This window comes from Erigeron canadensis, chromosome 5 (genome assembly GCF_010389155.1).
Source record: "Erigeron canadensis isolate Cc75 chromosome 5, C_canadensis_v1, whole genome shotgun sequence".
In the NCBI taxonomy this organism is placed as follows: Eukaryota; Viridiplantae; Streptophyta; class Magnoliopsida; order Asterales; family Asteraceae; genus Erigeron; species Erigeron canadensis.
The window spans coordinates 32914884-32934975 of NC_057765.1; the positions used below are offsets into that span (position 1 = coordinate 32914884).

Consider the following 20092-nt stretch of genomic DNA (forward strand, 5'->3'; position numbering starts at 1 on the left):
ATAATAATAATAATAATAATAATAATAATAATAATTGTTTTAAAGATAGAGATTTGTATTGTAAATAAAACGACTAACAGAGTTGCTAGCAGTCCAAACACACATATTTACAATACATAATTACGTATTAATATCTACAAACTTAAGACTTAAATGTCGAATGAGAACTACAAGAATATCAAAAGATGATGAAACAACCTGGAGTGAGACCCGGGAAAAAAAAACCCAAAAACCAAATAGTCGGACTATCGATTTTCACCAAAGATCGTTTTTTATGGTATTTTGAATTGATCCGACCCACCAAAAATCATCCATATCCCATAATTTTCTCAACTACTTTGCTTACATAAATAGTTTAATCCACCCATTTATTTATGGTTTTGTTAGTGACAACCCTTAGGATTGTCAGTAAAAACTAATTGGGTGCATTAAAATTTGTACCTTGCTGATAGAAAAATCAGAGGACGATTTTTAATAAATATTGTACAAGTTTTTAAGCAATCATTTTCCTTTATTTATTTTCTCTTTTGCAATTTTATCATTTTGAAATTGTTACGTTAGTTAATTTAAAAAGGATATATGAATTTTTATTTAATTTAAAATATAAACAAGTAAATATCAACAAAAAACAGAAACGGACAATGAAAAATTTTATGTCACACCCAGTAAAGTAAGTAGATCCCAAAATATTTGAATTCAACTTGCCGCTTCCTTCTTCCGTCAAATGCTCCTCCGATAACATTCTTTTTTTTTTTCCGTTCAACACAAAAATGGAGAAACTGTTTTTTCAGATCTTGGAAAACAGAGATTGGGTTAAACAACAACTTGATCAACAAGCCGATTCTTACAAACGACAACTCGCTTCCTCGTTACTCATCGATGGAATCACACTTCCGCCGTGGCTTTTAAACCCTAATTCCTCAAATCCTTCTAATAATGGTATATCTATCTATTTCTATATCTATATATAATTCACTACACTCTGTTTATTAATTTAAGTTTAATTTTGTAAATTTAGGTTTTGTGTCCCCCCCCCCCTCCCTTCTGTATCTATACATATATCTCTATATCTATATATACATATTTTACTGCACTTTTTTATTTTATTTAGTAAAGTTAGGTTTTGTGCTCAATATCGGTTTTAATTTCGACATTCCGTGTTTTTTTTTTTTTATGTATAATGTGATTATACAGCCATTTCGTTGCTTTCGAATTATAGATTTTTTTTTTTTTTATGTTTTATTTTTAGAATCAGTGATACTAGTCAGTCACTCTTATTTGGATCCTAGACTGTTGTCAAAATACTTCTGGAATTCGTATTGGGGTTGAAAGGGGGTTTCTTGAAGATTTTATGGGTGTGGGAATTTAGCAGCTCGGGTGCTGCAAGTTAGATATTGCACTTCTTAACGTTTTTTGAGGTGTTTAAACTGAGTAATATGTGGTGTTGTTTTGATATTCAGTTACCAAGTTATATTGGTGGCATTAGACGTAGAACTAACTGCTGACTACTGAGACAATAGTAGAACTAGTTTGATCCAGTCAAATGGTTCGCGGAAAATGCTTTCAACCCAACGATTTCTGTAACTATGACTTTGATCATTTACATGGGTATGATGTATGAAGTTAAGATCTAACTGCTATGCTTATATCTTAGAGTTTTGTAGACTGTTTAAGACTAAGAGGACCATTGCAGACTTGTAGTTTTGCAGATGATATGCGGAACTGTATTTTGATTATTAATTTGTGAAATATTGGTGTTATTTTGCAGAATTGGAAAAAGAAGAGATTATCTCTAAGCTCTTATTTCGACCTTCTCGAGGTTCTGTTTCATTTTCAAGGGGAGATTTTTCTCAATATAACCGTCCAATTGTTGCTGGGGGAAATGGACAGTTGCCAAATGAAGTGTGCATTGAAACTTACGCTCCCATCGAAGCTGTTCATGTAAGCAATGAGCCAATGGCAGCGGTTGAGTGCCCCAATAATGACATAGGGTGCAGTTTAAACTGTGTTGTTGAGCAGGATAACTTGATTAGCTCTCCACAGAATGAGGCAGATGCTAGACTGTCAAGCATTAATGCTACTCTAGATACGTCACTTGCCAGAATTCAGAGGTCTAAGTCAAGGCAAAAAGCTCGGGAACTTCGAACTAATGGGAAAACCACTGCCAAAAGTTGTTTAAGTAATGAAAATCAAACCCGTGTTTCTATTAGGGGAAACTCACCCCCCAAAGGAAAGAGTCCTTCAGAAGTAGGCAAATGCAATGACATCAGTGGAGCAACGTCTATGGAAGTTGAAGAAAAGGGTGGAGAGCGAAATGATACAACCAGTCATAGCGGTAGACTTGTAAAATCTAGTAGTTCCTATGAAAACTCAAGCTTTTTGAATGATCATGCCAAAAAAAGCTCATCCTTTATAGCGGAAGTATTGGAGGGGGGTATTCTGGTGCAGCCAAAAGGTGGCTCATTGCTACAATCTGGTCATGTTAATGGTGCTGTGAAAGAGGGCAAGCTTCCAGAGATCTGTTTGGAAAATTGTGCAAGCAAAAAATCAACAAGTGAGAAGACACAGGATACACATAGGCAAATTAAACCTTCTGTTGGTAGAGTTGCGAGGTCTAGGAGCTCAAGCCAACAAACTAGTGGGATAAACAAGTCTTTAGAATGGGGCACATCTGCTTTTTGTAGTTCAGAAGAAGGTGGAGGTCCACCTCCATCTGTTAGTCACTTAATGGATGAACTCAATGCCTCCAGCAAGTTACTGGATGCGGCAAAAATTTCTCAGGCACATAGTGGTAGAACTGGGGAGACACAAGTTGTTTTAAATAGTGAAGGAATACTGAAGTCAGTTAATTCTTCTAACATTACTGCTGTTCCAGTTACAAGGTCCACATCTGGCTGTATAAAAGAATCTCAACTCGGTGCCAATCACCATGAAAATGCTGAAAATGTTGCGGGAAGCGCACATATAGAAGCCCCGGGTATAAAGCAGCCTATAAGCTCTTGTATTAAGTTGAATGAGTTCAAAATTTTTCATGCGCTTAGTGATAGAATTGAGGAGACAAAAGCTGTTTGTAGCAGTGAAGGTGTACATAAGCCAGTTATCTCCTCTAATATCGTTGCTCCCGGAGTTACAAGGTCGAAGTGTGGCTCTATGAAAGAATCTCTACTTGGTGATAACCATCAAGAAAAGGCTGAGATGGTTGTGGGAAATGTGCCCACAGAAGTTGCAGTTGTAATGGAGCCTGTAAGTGCTGACATTAAGTTGGATCCCATCACCTTATGCACGGAATCAGAAGGTTTAGCCTCACTGCAGGCTTCTGACTGTTGTATGATATTTAAACCTAAGCAACTAAACTTTGATGACATAGATGAATATGCTTTAGATGAATTCTGTAGTCCGCTTTCCAAGAAAAGAAAGCTCGATGGGTATTCGGGACAGGAATGTCATCCTTCAAATGAGTCTGCTTCATCAATAGATCATAGGTCCGGAAGCACTTTATTTGAGTCGCAATTGCCAAATGCGAATTTTATGTCAAGCAGTCTGAAAGCTGGAAGGACTGATTCTCATAATATTAAAGAGAGCACAAAAGATGTGACGATGAATAATGGTTTGGTCAACGAGAAATCCGTGGAGGATGCTGAGTGCAACTCTTTTGTAGATGATGATGATCTTGATGTAATTTTTGAGGTCAATAAATCTTCTAAAGAAAGCTCTAACATCTTTGAAGAAGAAAAGCATTCAGAAAAATCTCATTTAAATGAAGATCATGCATCTTTATCAAAGATGCAAATTGAAGAGGTAGTCTTTTACTTAATGTGGTAGTTTTAATCAAACAAACATAGTTCAATATAGCAAGCATCACTCATGATATTCTTATTACTTTACCAGTGAAAACACGTATGATAAAAACATGAAAGATTATACAAAAAAAAAAAGAAGAGAGAGCTTGGTATTGACTTATAACTCCAGCTAAAAATATATCTTTCTTGTGAGGCTGTGAATTGGATTGTCTAGCTTATTCATACACTGTTGAATCATTGCTTTATGTATTATTATGTCATGCTCGATATATATTAATTGTCTAGAATAGGTACTTGTGTTTATTTCGTATGGAGTATCTATCTCTGCAGGAGGGAAGCTAAGTGAAGAACCCTTAATGTATTTTGATCTGATAAAAATGTAGATTTCTATTAGTACAAATCAGCTTGGGCTATTGGTTAGTAACTTGTAGAATTTTCAGGGGTTTGATCTTTGTGTTGCATAGCTAACTGGCTGAGTATCTAATTGAGATCATAAAATACGTTTCATATCCATTTTAATCTTGCTATTTATTATCACACCGTTTTTTCTTCTCATGTGAACACTGTGACTGCTGCTGTCATGGAAGCATAAGCTTCTAAATTCAGATAAAACAAATTGGTTACCTCAATAACCATAAAAAGTTCCTCAGTATAGAGGACATGAGCATGAAAATTATTTTCTAATGTTCAATACTATTTCTAAGCATCTTTATGTCTTGTTGCATGGTAATTTTGGATGAGTGTTGAAAATCTATGACATGATTTAATGTTCACTGCATTTAGGGGTTTAGCTATTAAAGCTGTTAAACATAGACAAAAAGTGGTACCCATTCTTGTAATTCGTCTTGAATGTTCTTTTTTTCTTTGTTTGTATAAGAAGCATTGCTTATGTGATATATTCCTTTTATGCTAGGGTGATCTTGGCCATAAAGGTGAGGGAAGTACTATTGGTGTTTATATACCAGTATCAAAAAGTTCTGAGTCATCACTCATGACCAAACAAGGGAACAAGGATTTTGAGGATCCCAATATATCAAAATCAAAGGAACTTGAAGTTGGGATAAGTCCACTGTTGCCTATTGTGAAATTAACTTCTGGCAAGGTTAATACATGGCCTTTGAACCATCAGGGAGATATTGAGGACCAACCATACTGCTATTCTGATTCCCAAGGCTTTAGGATACATATTCATAGAGATGCTATCCATTGTGATCTGAAGACACCCAACAACAATCTTCACCCCGTAATGGAATCTGCACAAGTTCGTTCTTCTGAAGAGATATATGTCTCTCAGTCAGATGGCATTCAGAGCTGTGATAAGATAATTCACGATGGAATGACGTCTGATTTGCCTGAAGAAACAAGGTCTTTACATGAGCTAGATGCAGAGGTATTCTTCTACTGATGGCACTTTATCTTAGCTTGTTAAACCAAAATACATATTAATATGTCAATTTTGCTATCAGTTACTGAACAAAATTCTATATACATTCACAGGAAACTTTTACTAAAGTGGATGTTGAAATTACAGAGATGGATAATGTACTCGAACAGTCTGAGCCAGCCAGTGTTTCAAAACTCATTAAGCCTGCAGCTGATGATTCTACTTATAGCTTGCTAGCAGATGTCGAACCTGCAAATCCCACCAGCCTCATTGATGTTACCGTTATTGACAATAAGGATGATAAGATACTTCTTCCAGAGTGGGTGACTTCAAGTGGCTCAGATTGCCTTTCACAAAATGATGACAAAAGTGTGATTGTATCTGATGATTTTAATTATAGTTTGGCAGCAGGCATGCAGCCTGAAATTCCAACCAATATTGATGAATTTCCTGTAAGAGACTATAAGAATTTTGAGATAAGCCTTTCTGAGTGGGTGCCTTCGTATAGGTCAGTTAGATCTTCAAAAAATGATGACAAAAGTGTGATTGCCTTAGATGAAAGTATGCCCGTATATGAGGGTTTTATTATAGATGAGGAGGTGGAAAATGTAAGTTTGGAGAGTACAGAAGGTGAGCTAGATTTTCATATGCTGGAAGACCCAAGTACCACAATTGCAAGAGCAAGCATTATGGAGCAAATTTGCAGATCTGCAAGTATGGAGACACCATTGTCCCACTTTTCGTCTACCTTGAAGGAGAATAAACCTCAAAACTTCTACGGATTTATGACAGACGGGATTCTTGAGCAGATGGATCTCGAAAGTAGCAAATCTCTTGATAAAGATTGTACAAAGTGTCCTCAAAAAAGTGAGAGTGATATAACTGAAGTTGATTCTTCTTTGCAAAATCAACAAAAGTTTGATTCATTTCCATTTACTTCTACTCCCTTCTCTTGGCAATCCAAAAACCATCATTCATCTCCTCTTGGAAAGCTTTGGGATAGATCAGCGTCAAGCTCAGGCAGTTCAGAGAAGCAATTGAGCTCAAATCCTGAGCTGACTTGCTTCCCTATTGAGGAAGATCCAGGCAGCAATGAAGAAAGTGAGAATGCAGAGTATTTGAGTGATGAACTTGAAGAAAACAAAAGTTTAAAAGTAGAAAATGAGCCTGAAAGTGAACTACATACTGAATCTACTGAAGCATGCTTTCAACCTTCAATTGAGATATCTTCAGAAATGGTAACGGAAGGAAGAGAGAATGATGATGAAGAAGTGGCTGCTGATAAAGAACTGCCCCCTGAGGCTACTGAAGTATGCCCTCAACATGCAAATATTTTGTCCACATTTATGAAATACCGAGACAGGTGTGGTTCAAATTCTGTGAATATAGAGGCCAGTGTCCCCAAGACTCGTGATATGGCCAAGTATAAGCCTAAAGATTATCCCGACATTAGAATAAGTAGGTATGAGGATAACCGGGGCTCATCAATAGCTACACGTGCTAGTAGTAGAGGGAACGTATCTGCACTTAGCAAAAATAAGAGCAGCATGAGAAATGGAATACCAAGGATATCACAGAAGGGGAATAAATATAACAATATTGTATCAAACATCACATCATTTATTCCAATAGTGCAACAAAAACAATCAGCCGCTATTTGCAAAGGTAGTTTACATCTATATCTGTATTATCTCGTACTAAAAGATCTATTTTGACTCAAGATGGGAAGAATGTGATGGCTTTTGTTGATTTGTTTTAAGTTTTTTTTTTGTCTGTTAATTCGTATTCTCTGGATAAATATACCTGATTATATTAACCCTGTGTTACTTCTTGAAGAAGGTAAGAGAGACATCAACGTGAAGGCTCTAGAGCGTGCGAAAGCTTTAAAAGAGCGTGAACAAGAAAAGGAGAATGCGCGGAAAGCGAAGAAAGAAGCATCGAAGCTTGAGCTAGAAAGAATCAAGAAAGAAAACGCAAGAGAAATGGAGATGAAAAGGAAAAAGAAGGAGGAGGAGGAAAAGGAAAGAAAGGCTGATCTTGCAGCAAGGAAAAGGCAAAGGGAGGAAGACGAGAAGAAGCATTTGGCCAAAAAAAGAAAGGTTGTTACAGAATCACAAAAAAATCAGAAGGTACCATATGAAAACTCACGTGCTGGGAAAGTGGTGTTGGAAAAACAGCAGGCCAAAACTGTCAGTCCCCTTTAAATCTTTGTAGTTTTTCAGTTGTTTCTGTTTGTTGCGTCAAGACTAACCATATTGATATTTGGCACAGGCTTCAATTGCCGTCAACAAGAAGGGATCTTATAATTCGAGCCAAAATAAAAAGACAGATGTAATTAGTGAACAAGGTAAATTGGGGACTGAGAAAACTTTAGCAAGTGTTATCCCGCAAGTTGTCTCTGTTCCCGAAAAGTGTGATGCTTCCATTGATTTGTGTGAAAAGGTACATCTCTATTGTGCACTTTAATATCAATTGTACAATATTTGATTGCCTAATTTCCTTGCCTGATCAAAAATATTTTTCTTCAAATTTTTTCTTGCATAGGCAACAAGTGTACACGAAATGTCACCTGTACAAGCAGGGATAGTAAAGTTGACGGGTCAGGAAATGTCATATGACATTTCTCCATATCAATGTTCTGATGACGAGGATGAGGAAGAGGAAGATGTACCAAACAATAAATTTGTGCCTTCATGGGCCAGGTGATTAAATTTAATGAACTTATTACCCCACCATTTCCAAATTAATCTCTTTAGCTTCAAAGATGCTTTCTGAGTCCATCTCTTGTGTCTAATAATGGGGACTGGGTTGCTTTTTGCAGTAGAGACCGTGTGACCATGGTTTTGCCATTGCAACAGAACATTGTCCCTGAAACAATCTTTCCTGTAGAAGGCTTTTGCCACATGGATGAAGGTACTTATACGGTTTTTTGTTTTCATGGTTATCAAATCAACTTTGTATGTAGTATTGATGATTTATGTGCTTGCAGTTCTCCTTCCTCGAAGGTTACAGGCACGATAGTCTGCCTATGCCAATTGTGTACTCTGATGCAGATTCAAGGTATTGGTTTTCCTTGTCACATATCAAAATGTGACATGTTAAACATTGTCACTTGCCATGTTGGGCTGTTGGCTAAAGTCGAATGCAGGCTGTTATCTGTTGTTTTGGCGCTGTTGATTTGACAAATTGTTATCGTGCAGACGTGTATACCGCATACTCCTACTATGTTTATTCAACAACTAATCCATGCATACACTTCATATGCAGATGAAGTACCTCCATGTTTTACAGCTGTTTAAATTAGGTCTTCCAGTTATGTAGGGCTCCGTCCCGTAGTCTATATTTTTTTTGTTGAATTATTTACTGGTAGAAGTGAAGCCTAAGAAAACAGCTGTATGAGCATGACTGTAACTGAATGTTTGTCAGCTTGTAAATGATTATCTTTGAGTGAATGGGTTTTATAGTAGCAACAAATTTTGGTTCCATGCATATAATGTATGCAGTTTCAAACAAGAATCATGCCTGCATATGTGGTTACAACTTACAACTAAAAGGAATGAATGTGAAAACCAGATTGGTAGTTTGGTTTAGGGTCTGTTTGAAATAGGGGGATGGGAATGGGTTATTAAGATGGGAATGAGTAATTATAACCTATATAAAAAGTTTTCGCGTGAAAGTTAGATCTTAGTTTTTTTATTATTATTATTTATTTTTTTAAGTTAATGTGTTGTGTAAATATTAATTTGTCTTTTTTGGTTTTTAATTTTTAGTTTGAACTATACCATTATTTTTAAGGTGATAATGTTTTAGTGTTTCACACTTTAACTACCAAATCCTTTAAAACTTTTAACTATTAAAATTTTATGTTTGATAATTTATGGTACTTCGCTTTAGTCTTTTTAATTTTTACCAAAGCTTCTAATTTTTACGAGTATATTTTAAGATAGTTTATAATTTTTTGTTTAGCCATCAAAGCTTTTTGTTTATTGTTTAAGGATGTGTTTTTTTTTCTAATGGCAACGGTTGACTTTTTAAAATTAATGACCCGCATTCAAGTCTGTATCCGATCATTATCCCCAGTCAACAATTTTTATTTTGATTTATATCATTACTTTCTAGGTGGTAATGTTTTATTGTTTCAGACTTTAAAAGTTGTGTTATATATCTATATTGTTGCGTGAGTGTGTCTATAAATTAATCATGTCCATTTAATCAATTTTACTTTTGAATCTGAACCGTATAAACTCTTCCATTTAAAACGGATGGTTAGTTAAATGGATATAAAGCACATAGGTAAAAAATAGTTTTACAGGATATGATCAAAAACTAAAATCCTATTTTGTTGCCATGAAATTCGCTCGGTTGGTGATATAAATCTCTACCATTTATTTAAGGGTAATGCTAATGAAAGCCCTTTAGGCTCTAAATAACAATTTTATTTATGTTAACTTTAGTTAAATATTGATCAAGAATTCCATTCAATAATTACTTATAACTAATAAATTATTTGTTTCCATTTTTGAATCATGTTTAGACGTAGACTTCAAATTAACCCTCCTGAATGGGGTTTTTTTTTTCTTTCAATTTTTAGTTTTTAATCATATAGTACATGTTGTCGACTACTTCTTTTACAAACTAGCAAAATCATATCATTTATAAACTATCATAACTAGAATAGATTAAAAACATAATTTGTGATATGATTAGCGGTATTTGTGTACACTACTGCATAAAAAAATGAAACAAAGTTTTAACATGTAAATAAAAAAAATTGTATAAAGCAAAGTATAAACCGTAATACAAAATAAATGAAAAGACGAAATAAGAGCAATATGAAATGGATATGTAACAATTTTTTATGACACAAAATAAATAAGAGATGCAAAGTAACATTTATTTATGACACAAAAGTCAAATCCCGTTTTTTTAGTAAAAGTTTTATTTTATATTATAATTGGATAGATGATACTAATCCTTTTGGTGTAACGCTATGTGTTAAGAAACTCAGGAGGATACGTCATTTGCATATCTTCCGAAGTTCCGAGTGTGGGAGGAATCGATGAATTTTGACACTCGGGCTTCGGGTCAAACGTACAAGTTTGGGACACACTACGTAAGCTAACCAAATTTGATCATTTTGAAAGCAAGTTGCTTTTATAGAGGTTTTTAAATTAATGGTCATTTTGTTTGTTGATTTTTGGGTATGTAGTGTTCAGGTATAGTCTAATGCAAGACATGTTATGGTGGGATGCCAATGGTTAATGACGTTAACTAAGACGAGGATTTGATACTTTGCTTGTGGTACAAATGGACATATATTGTGATCATGGTATGAAAGTGAAGATCACTACAGTCGCGACTTCTTCTTCTGGTTCATCATTACCATCGCCGTCATCAATCTCCAGTTTCAACTTCGGGTTCATCATCTATTTCGGGATCAATCATAGTGTTCACTAATAACCTTTTGGTACTTAGCTCCTTGATGATCATCTTGCCTTAGTGATATTCTTATGTCTATTTGTTTTGATGTCTAATTAGTATTGTTATGTTTAAATATTGGTTAATTTTCTGGTTTTAAAGAGTTTCGATACCGACTTATGAATGTGAAATAGGATATGATAGAGTGACGAAGGAGAAAATGGATCGACTATGGTATGTATGAGTTACTTTTACATATAGAATCATTTATTTTACTTTAATTAATAACTGAAAGAGTTAAAAAAAATAAAATAAATAAGATCAAATAGATATATTCATGTGTTGAAACTTGCACGTTCACTTCATAACTCGGTTAAAAGAAAATATTAATGTGTTGCATGCTAACTTTGAACTATAAGAACTTTAGGATAATTTAATTAAGGGCTGTATTTAGCAAACCTCTAACCTAAATGTCAAGGGATGAAAATGAGTTAATGACATTATATATATTTTGGAGATGGATGTAATTTGTATATTTTTTCTTTTGTGTGAAAATAACTTTCATTATGTTTATTGTATGTAATTAACTTGTAAAATTAAATGAATTATATGTGTAACTAATGGGCTAAATGATGATGTGAAGGTCACTCATTGTGTCACGTCTCATATGTCAGACAATGCTACGTTAGTATCTGGTCGAATTCTTACATGATTTGTTCAATTTTACAAGTTAATTAAATACATTCAAGTTGTTTTCATACAATAAAAAAATATATAAATTACATAAATCCTTTAATTAGACCCTTTGTGGAAAAAACATTGTACCACTATTGCAAGCCAAATATATACAATTTATTTGAGTTGTTTTTTATTCAACTTTATCCTAAATATAATATATCTTGGATTTTTTATTGTTGGATTAAAATGGAGGTATTTTACCGGTATCATATGGCTCATACAGGGTGAGTCGATGAGTATCCAATTGTGGTACCGGGACTAGGGTTCCCCGCATTACCCTAATATAAGAGTTGGCCAGTTGGTAAGTTATAAATATTTTTTTAAATCGTACTACGTACAGGTATTGTCCTAGTTTTTAGGATTCATGCTATTACAGTTTTAGTCTCACTTTCATTGTCAAAGTTTTCATCTTCTTATATTTGTTTATTTCGCTACCAAAATTTTGTGTTTTAAGATTTAAGTTGTATTAATGATGCCGTTTTTTTTCCAGTTAGTAACGGTTGACAAATTAAACATAATAACCCACTTTAAAGTATATTTCCGATTATATAAAATACTAGTTTTTTTTTTAAATTCTTTTATTTCAATAAAAGTTTCTATCCAATAACCTAACATTATTACGAATTTTATTCTTAATATCTTTCAATATTTACACCATACAATTATACAAAATATATATATAGAGAGAGAGAAAGTTTCATATCTAAATATTCACCAATCACCAACTAAAACATGATTTTAAATTTCTTAAGACGATATGTACTATTATCCAATGTTTTGAAAATCGGACCGGACACTGAACCGGCCATTCAATATTTTATAATATTTTATCGATCGAACCGGTCGGATCGGTTGGACTGGAGTTGAACCGGGAATAAAAAAGAATATACATTTTATGTATAAATAGCAAAATAAGTTTATCTTTTACATAAAATAAAATAAATTCAATAACAATAATTTATAACATTATTTCAAAATTAAACAGATTTAATTATAGGGGAATAATATATCTACAACAAATATTTGTCATTCACAACAATGTAAGCTTTACGTAGTTGTAAACTGTGCAGTAAAATGTATACATTTGTTATAGATGGCTAATAATTGTTGTAGATTTATCACTTCCCTTAATTATATAGTCCGTAATTTATGAACTTCTAAGACTCATTTGGTTCAAATGAAAATGAAATACTAAGTATACGGTATATATTTATAGTATATGCATACTTATTTTTAATATTAATTTTAATATTAGGAGTGCTTACAACACTTTTGAGGTTACATACCACTGTTAGTGCTCACTTTTCCGCTTTTCACCCTATCTTCTTTTTATGACCCTGCCCCCATTTTCCATTTGCTCCACCCACCGATTGCAATACACATAGCAACTAATTAAATGGATTCTACATCCAACAAAGTGATCATTTGCTCGTATCTATTGCTCATGTGCTAATGGATTCTCATTTCTCATAATCATCGCGTTTTATCTCAAGAACGAGAAGCTTTGGAAGCTTATGTTTATTTTCTTCTCCAAAAGCTGGAATCGTTTTACCAGAACGGGAAAGATGACGATCACAACCAGTCGACTCTACTTTCTTGATTCTAGCAACGACCTCATCTCCGACTTTCTGATGCAGTATACGGTGAAGACAGTGACGGCGGAGGAGAGTGGTGACCATGATTAGCTCCGATCATTGCGGTAGTTTCAGTCAACAACGTTGTTGACTACTTTCACCGGTTTAATCCGGTTTGTAAGCGGCACGATCCGATCCGGGTCAGCCAGTTTTGCACGGTTTGATCCGGTCCATTTTCATGGATTCAACCGGTGCCAATCAGATCGGATTTCTACAAATTTCCGGCTGAACCGCGGTCCGATCGGTTCGACCGGTCGGTTTGAAAACATTGCTATTATCTTAAACCACGTGTGGTCCTCAAACCCTATAAGTATTGCGTAATAAAGAGGACAATAGCCGACTCTTTTAAAACGAATTGTTGCTCTTTTTCTTCTTTAATATTTGTATGTGTTAAAATGACTTGTGTGTGCATACCACTCTTCACAAAAGTACTGTTATTTATCCATTTTCGTTTTGCGGTATTATGTTAACATTTTCTTATGCAAGGGTTTGACTTAAAATTAATATTGTCACAACACTTCACATACGTTATGTTTTACTGCCACCTCATCGTGTAGATTCCCATGTGAATATATGATTAGTAATAAACTAATAATACTATACTCTTTTATAATGGTTACATGCAAAAGTACAAAAATGGCTTTTAATAAACAAACTCTGTGAAAAGAGTTATTATAATTTACCAAATTTGTTCTTAATGAATTAATTTACACTCTAAATTCTTATCTTGCTAAATTACATTCTAAGTCATATCTTCAAAAATATTTTCATTATCACCTTTACATCAACTTACACCACTCGACATCAATAGTTGCTACCATCACCATCCATTACCGACACCACTAAACTGCCTCCACCACCGCCGTCACCGCATTACGCAAGTACCATACTAGTATCCTTTAATTTAACCTCTTAATAATCCTCCTTCTACAAGATCCACTCCTTGAAATAGAGAGATGAAAACGAATTACTCAATTTACATCTATCAGATTACAACCTATTTAAACTTATTTTCGCGTGAACAATGAAGTTAGTTAGCATGCAGTTGACTCAGCTGCTTACCTGCATGCTTAGTTTTTTTTTTCCCTCCAATTTTAGTGTTTAAGTTAGCGTGTTGTGTAGATGTTACTTTAACTTCTTGAGTTTTTTATTTTTCCTTTTATTTAGGGTGGTAACATTTTAGCCCTTTACACTTTAACCACTAAATCCTTTTAAGACCTTTTATTTTTATAATTAAAGTTTTATGTTTAACAATTCATGTGATATAACTTTAGTCTATTTTATTTTTTACAATCAAAGTTTTTAACTTCTTATATGTAATTCCAAGAACATCGTAAGTTTATAATTTGTCATCAAAGTTTTATGTTTTAAGATTAACAGTTTTTTTTTTTTCTAATGATAACGGTTGTAACATGTTAAAATTAATTACCCTCATTACATCCAAAAAGGAGACACTTTTATATATTTCTAACTAGGTGGTTCTTTGCCGCTTGTTGAGCGGCGTCGTTTAGAGTGCGATTTTGTGTCGTAATACGTACGTCGTTTTGCAATTCCCTGCTGGTGCTTACAAACTTTTGAGTTTCATAGGCAACATTTGAAGATGAGCAAGAGCTGATTCATTCATCTAAACGTTTTCCAGCACACTTCTTTACCGTCTGCGTTTTTTATATCTAAAACATAAAGCAATAATTAAATCAAAAGTAAAAACTATAATACTGAAGACATGTATGAAAAAAATCAACTATGGAATTATTGTAACTTTCACATACAACATTACATGTTCAATTTCTTAATTTTGGAGTAGCAAGATGATAGCTTTTTCCCTTATGACTCTTTTTGTTAATGTACAAGCATACACAGAAGTACAGAACTATATATGTATGTACTATCCAAGTAGTAACAAATAAAGTACAATTAACAAAAAAAGAACAATATGTTTGAAAAGAAACATTACAGCAGAAGGCAAGAAAAGTAAGGAAACCAACAAATATGATCATTTATAAACCTTTAGAAACAACTTTTGAGAGTGTTGTCATTGTTTATAAAAAGAGATCAACATCAATCTATATCCTGACATATGAAAGAAAAGATTACTATGGTAGCCATCCAAAGTGAAATATAATGTAATATGTCACTGATGCAATTCTAAGCAATGGAGAAAACATGTATAAAAACAAATCACAAAATTCCCAAAATACATAGTTGTTGTATTGGTTGACAATAAATTGATTAAGATAAGAACATGTCAGCGTAATGCTATAAAACAAATAATGTTATAAGTTACATTACCTTGTAGCAAATATCAACAGCAAATGCAACATTGATTGATATACAACAAAAAGCAAGCAACCAGAGCAATTATATGCTTCACACAACAGCGACGAACAACTCCTTACAAACCCACAACAACCGTCTTCCGATGTGCCTCACGGCAATCGCAAACCTCGAAAATTACAACCCCGCTAATAAACGCCTTATGATACGTATCACTGAATAGTAGTAATTAATTGGAATCTCAGAAACTACAACCCCATGATTCAAACGACCACACACTTATAGGGGTATTTTGTAGCTGACTTTGAACCATAACTAACATCTTTCGAACACTTGACTTAAAAAATATACGAAGTTCAATTTTAAAGTGAATCATATACATGTATTTTGATTCTGTTAATTTTTAAGCATTATTAACTTGCAAACATTTGTATCTTAGTGTAAAATTCATCTTTTAACAATATCTAATAACCAAAATCAACAACTAAGTTGAAAAAAAAAACACAAAAGATTACCTTCTTAATTGAAACAACAACAGTTTTTGACCGATTAGAATGCAACCAGCAGTAAACCCTAGTAAATACACACAACAACAAATTAATAGAAACAATATGAAACATACATTGATACACCCATTATTAAGCTAACTTCAAGCAATTATCTAATCATTAACCTTGTATATAATCGGTTGATAATCCAAAAACACAATCAATTAATATGAGAATATTCCAAAAACAACAACAAATCAATAAGTAACTTCATCTCTTTTTTTTTTCCCTATTCATTAGATACGTGAATATATTTAATAAAAAAAACCCATAATCAATATCTATAAAATAAAAAAATAAAAAAAATCTCAACAAACAACAAACTTTATAATTTTATATTTTATCATTTTATGTATAGAGATAGGAACCTTACCAGCAAGCTTTAAAGGATAGGGTTCGTAGACCGCATTATGGGTTTCTCTTTAACTATTTTCTGAAGTAGTCCTATATTTGATTGTATCAGTATTCAGTAGCCTTGTTGAAGATCAAAATCAGTTTTAAAAAGAATTTAATAAAGTTGAGAATCAAAATTTCTATGCTTTTGTAACCGAAAAAAGATTTGATTGGGTTAATCATGGTGCTTAGGGTTTGTTTTGCTTGAAACTGGTGAGAACTGAAGAGGGTTTGTTTGGTTATTTGGAGTCTTGGACCAAGCTTAAAAAAAATCTCGTTCAGGGATTCGAACCCGTGATCATAAATATAAAAAAGTGAGGTAATTACCACCCGTACCAAAGTGAATTTTTTTTACATTTTTCTATACTCTATATATATATATATGCTCTTCAGTAATTTTTTTTGAGTTTTTAGTGCTCACTTCCGATTCCTATATTAAAGAAGGTGATTTTTATTTATTTATTAATTACTGGGTCTAAAACCCACCAAGTTTTTATTAAAATCCCAGCCGTCATTCTTACAAGAAACAACAGCTTGACTGAAATCAGAAAGTATAATCGCATGATGGGAGGAGGTTTACCAAGAAAAAGTGTGATAATGGCAGTCGGAGCATTCTCAAAATTTGTTGCAAATATAATGAATACAACTTATGTTCATAACGCCGACACTCTTGTTAATTTAGTCCGATCACGCCCTCCCGGTGTTCCTCTCATCACCGTGAGCAATCATATGTCAACGTTAGTTAATAAATTCTTTTACTTTTTTTTTTTTCTCTTATAATAATTATAAATTAATCTGAATGAATGAATGAATGATTGATAAATCACCAACAGGTTGGATGATCCTGTAATGTGGGGATTTAAGGGTTTTCCAACATGTAATGCTGACCTTCAAAGATGGGTACTTGCTGCTGAAGACATTTGCTTCAAAAACCCTCTCTTTTCGTATTTTTTCCGGCTTGGTATAGTTTTTTTCTTGCCTTTTTAGACTAATTTTTTGGTCATTTCAAGTAAAGTAATTGCCAATGTGGTTTTCCGTGGTGTATAGGGGAGGTTGAGATGTAGATAGGCTTATCTTCGACCTAAGTTAGAGAGGCTACTTCCGGTTTTATCTAATGTAGAAAAAGACCTCTAATCTCGAGAGACAAGGCTGTTTTCGGTTTCTTCAAGTGAATATTAATAATGCTAATAACCTAAGCTTTGAAGTGATGCATAATGTTTCAATTACTTGTTATATATGGTTTTTGCTGTAACTTTACAAGCCTTAGCCAGATATTTATATTTATTGCTGTTATATGTCTAGCAAAACGCCTGATAATTCTTGTAACTGGTCAACCCGAAAGATATTAATTTATTTACTCTTAGAAGAATAAGGTATCATGGGTATAACCGTAACAGAAAGAAGATGCTTATATAAGTTAATGAGTAATCTGTAATCCTTTCAAGATCGGGTTATGACATTTATATAAGTTCTCCATTGATTTTGGCATGTATCTTCTTTTCTATGTTAGGCACGTCTCTTCTAAGTTCAATGCTGTCTACTGCACTTGATTTGTGAGAAATACATTTTATGTCACTAACTGAATTGTAAACATGTTCGTGAAACAAAGCACTACTCTCTATCTCAAACAACAAATCTATGTATGCAAATGAGAATTTGAGATTGTATGGGTTTTTTTATTTTGTTCAAATATGTTCCACATGCAAATTTTGACTCCTCATGCCAAACAGTGCCATCTTTGCTGGGATAAATCACATATTATGGGCCAATTAATTGAATGCATCTTATATTTCGTGCTTACTAGTTGATACGGATTAAATGGCCAAATAACTCTGAGGTTATGATATAGAAAATATGCCTATATGTCCTGAATCTACAGTTCAGGGGAAGTAACTTTGTAGGATGTGAAAGTGATCACTGTTAATTGCTGTGATTGGATAGTCTTTGGAGTTAATTCTAAATACTATCTTCCTATTATCTATGTGACTTCTTAATCTTGGTCCACCTTTAAAACTGCAGGGAAATGTATTCCAATTACTAGGGGCGGTGGAATTTATCAAGAACATATGATGGAAGCTATTGATCGGTTAAGTAATGGTGAATGGGTACTTTCTGTAGTTCTGCATATCATTTTTTCCAAATCATTCTATATTACAGTTATATTTTTTCTTAAATCCTATTATTCATCATCATTTCTTGGTACTATACTTCTGTTAACCCACAAAAGAAGGTAGTACAAATACATCTGTTCCCAAAACCTGTTATTCAATCCTGTATAGAAAGCATACATTTGTTTTCCATACCTTTCTAATTAATAGATGTACCAATGAAGCTTGTCACTGTCATCATAGAGAAACTGATAGGGCATGTTATTAGGAAAGTTATGTCAATGATTTCTCTGATATTTATTTTTTTGATTGGACAGCTACATACATTTCCTCAGGGAAAAGTCTACCAAGAAGATGAACCCATAAGACGATTAAAGTGGGGAACTGCCAGTCTCATTGCCCGTGCCTCTGTAACCCCAATAGTCTTGCCAATTATCCATCATGGTTTTGAGAAGGTAAATTCTGGTATTTTCTTTTGTAATTTTGTAGGTTAAAGAAGTAGATTACCTTGAAATAATACCACTACCCATACCAGAATTGGCATGTTACAACAATATAATGAAAGAGTACAAAATAACTCATAAACCTTTGGTGAGATGTGTTTATCTGAAGCACATGTCCTTCTGCTTGATGGGCTATAATTTGTACACCAAGTATTGGTAGACCTTAACGCTTGACCATTCTTACTGGCTGCCTTATTTTTCTTTTTATGTTTGGTATCCAATTCTTTTAATTACTCGTATTGTTATCATTAAATGATAATCCAAAATTGACTCCTTCAGTTAAATGAATCGACATTTGGTACTCAAGTTAGGGACAAATGATACTTTTTACAGTTGTTTGCAGAACAAGAGCACTCGTCCTTCACCAAGTTAGAGATCATACCGTATGTCAAGTTAACATTCCTAAATTCCTCTACAGGTGATGCCTGAAAGATATATTTTTAATAGGCGGCCTCCTTTACCACTATGGAACAAGGACATAAAGATAACTGTTGGAGAGCCAATAGAATTTGACATTGTCAAGTTGAAGCAGAAAGCTCTATCAACGTCTAAAAATTTACCTTCTTTCACTAGCAAGGGTTGGCCGCGTTTGGGGCCATTAGATGAGGCTGCCCAAAGATACTTATACATTGACATTTCAGAACGCATACAAACTATCATGGAGAGCTTAAGAGTTACCGGTGAGATGCCAAAGGCATGAGTTTTTTAGATTTGTATGCCTTCGGATCCCCATTTAGTTGAGCCTGATTTAATGCAAACATTGAGTAGTAGAAATAATTATTTGTTTATTTAATCTGTAATTGTCATTATGGTTAATGACAAGTCGACAATTAGGTTAAAGGGAATTTGTTGGTTGTAATAGTTGTACTTGCACAATAATCCAACATCGAAGTGCATGTTAGCTGTTGGCTAAGGTCAATTGCTGGCTGTTATATGTTGTGATAATGTATCGTTTTTGAGAGAGTTTAATCGTGCATTATTGTACCTCCTTCCTTTCTTTTATCTATTCTGGAACTCATCCATATATGCGCTTTCTATTCAGATAAATAGCCTCAATGTTTACAGTTCAGATTGGGACTTCCAGTTATGTAGGGCTCCGTTTCCTGTAAGCTATATTCTTGAGTTCTGTACTAGTTGAAGCCAAAGAAATCGGCTGTATGAGCATGACTGAAGATGTTCCCCGGCTTGTATAATGTGCTATATCGATAACAAATTCGGCTCCAGCCTCCATGCACATACAGCATGAATCGTGCCTGTATATGTGGTTGCGACTTACTAGGGTAAAATCGAAT

General features: G+C 33.8%; 2 protein-coding genes across 2 annotated transcripts; both read left to right on the plus strand.

The window, feature by feature from the left end:
• Positions 1-2191: 2191 nt before the first annotated feature.
• On the plus strand, positions 2192-8662 carry LOC122599058 (transcriptional regulator ATRX). Its single transcript, XM_043771506.1, has 9 exons — positions 2192-3798; positions 4714-5190; positions 5298-6849; positions 7021-7373; positions 7456-7626; positions 7729-7886; positions 8006-8097; positions 8174-8244; positions 8385-8662. The coding sequence occupies exons 1-8, from the start codon at positions 2284-2286 to the stop codon at positions 8203-8205; spliced, it is 4350 nt and encodes a 1449-aa protein (XP_043627441.1). The 5' UTR covers positions 2192-2283; the 3' UTR covers positions 8206-8244; positions 8385-8662.
• Positions 8663-16674: 8012 nt separating this feature from the next.
• LOC122600691 (N-acylphosphatidylethanolamine synthase) lies at positions 16675-19769 on the plus strand. Its single transcript, XM_043773445.1, has 5 exons — positions 16675-16926; positions 17023-17150; positions 18209-18294; positions 18615-18752; positions 19219-19769. The coding sequence occupies exons 1-5, from the start codon at positions 16751-16753 to the stop codon at positions 19498-19500; spliced, it is 810 nt and encodes a 269-aa protein (XP_043629380.1). The 5' UTR covers positions 16675-16750; the 3' UTR covers positions 19501-19769.
• Positions 19770-20092: the final 323 nt, after the last annotated feature.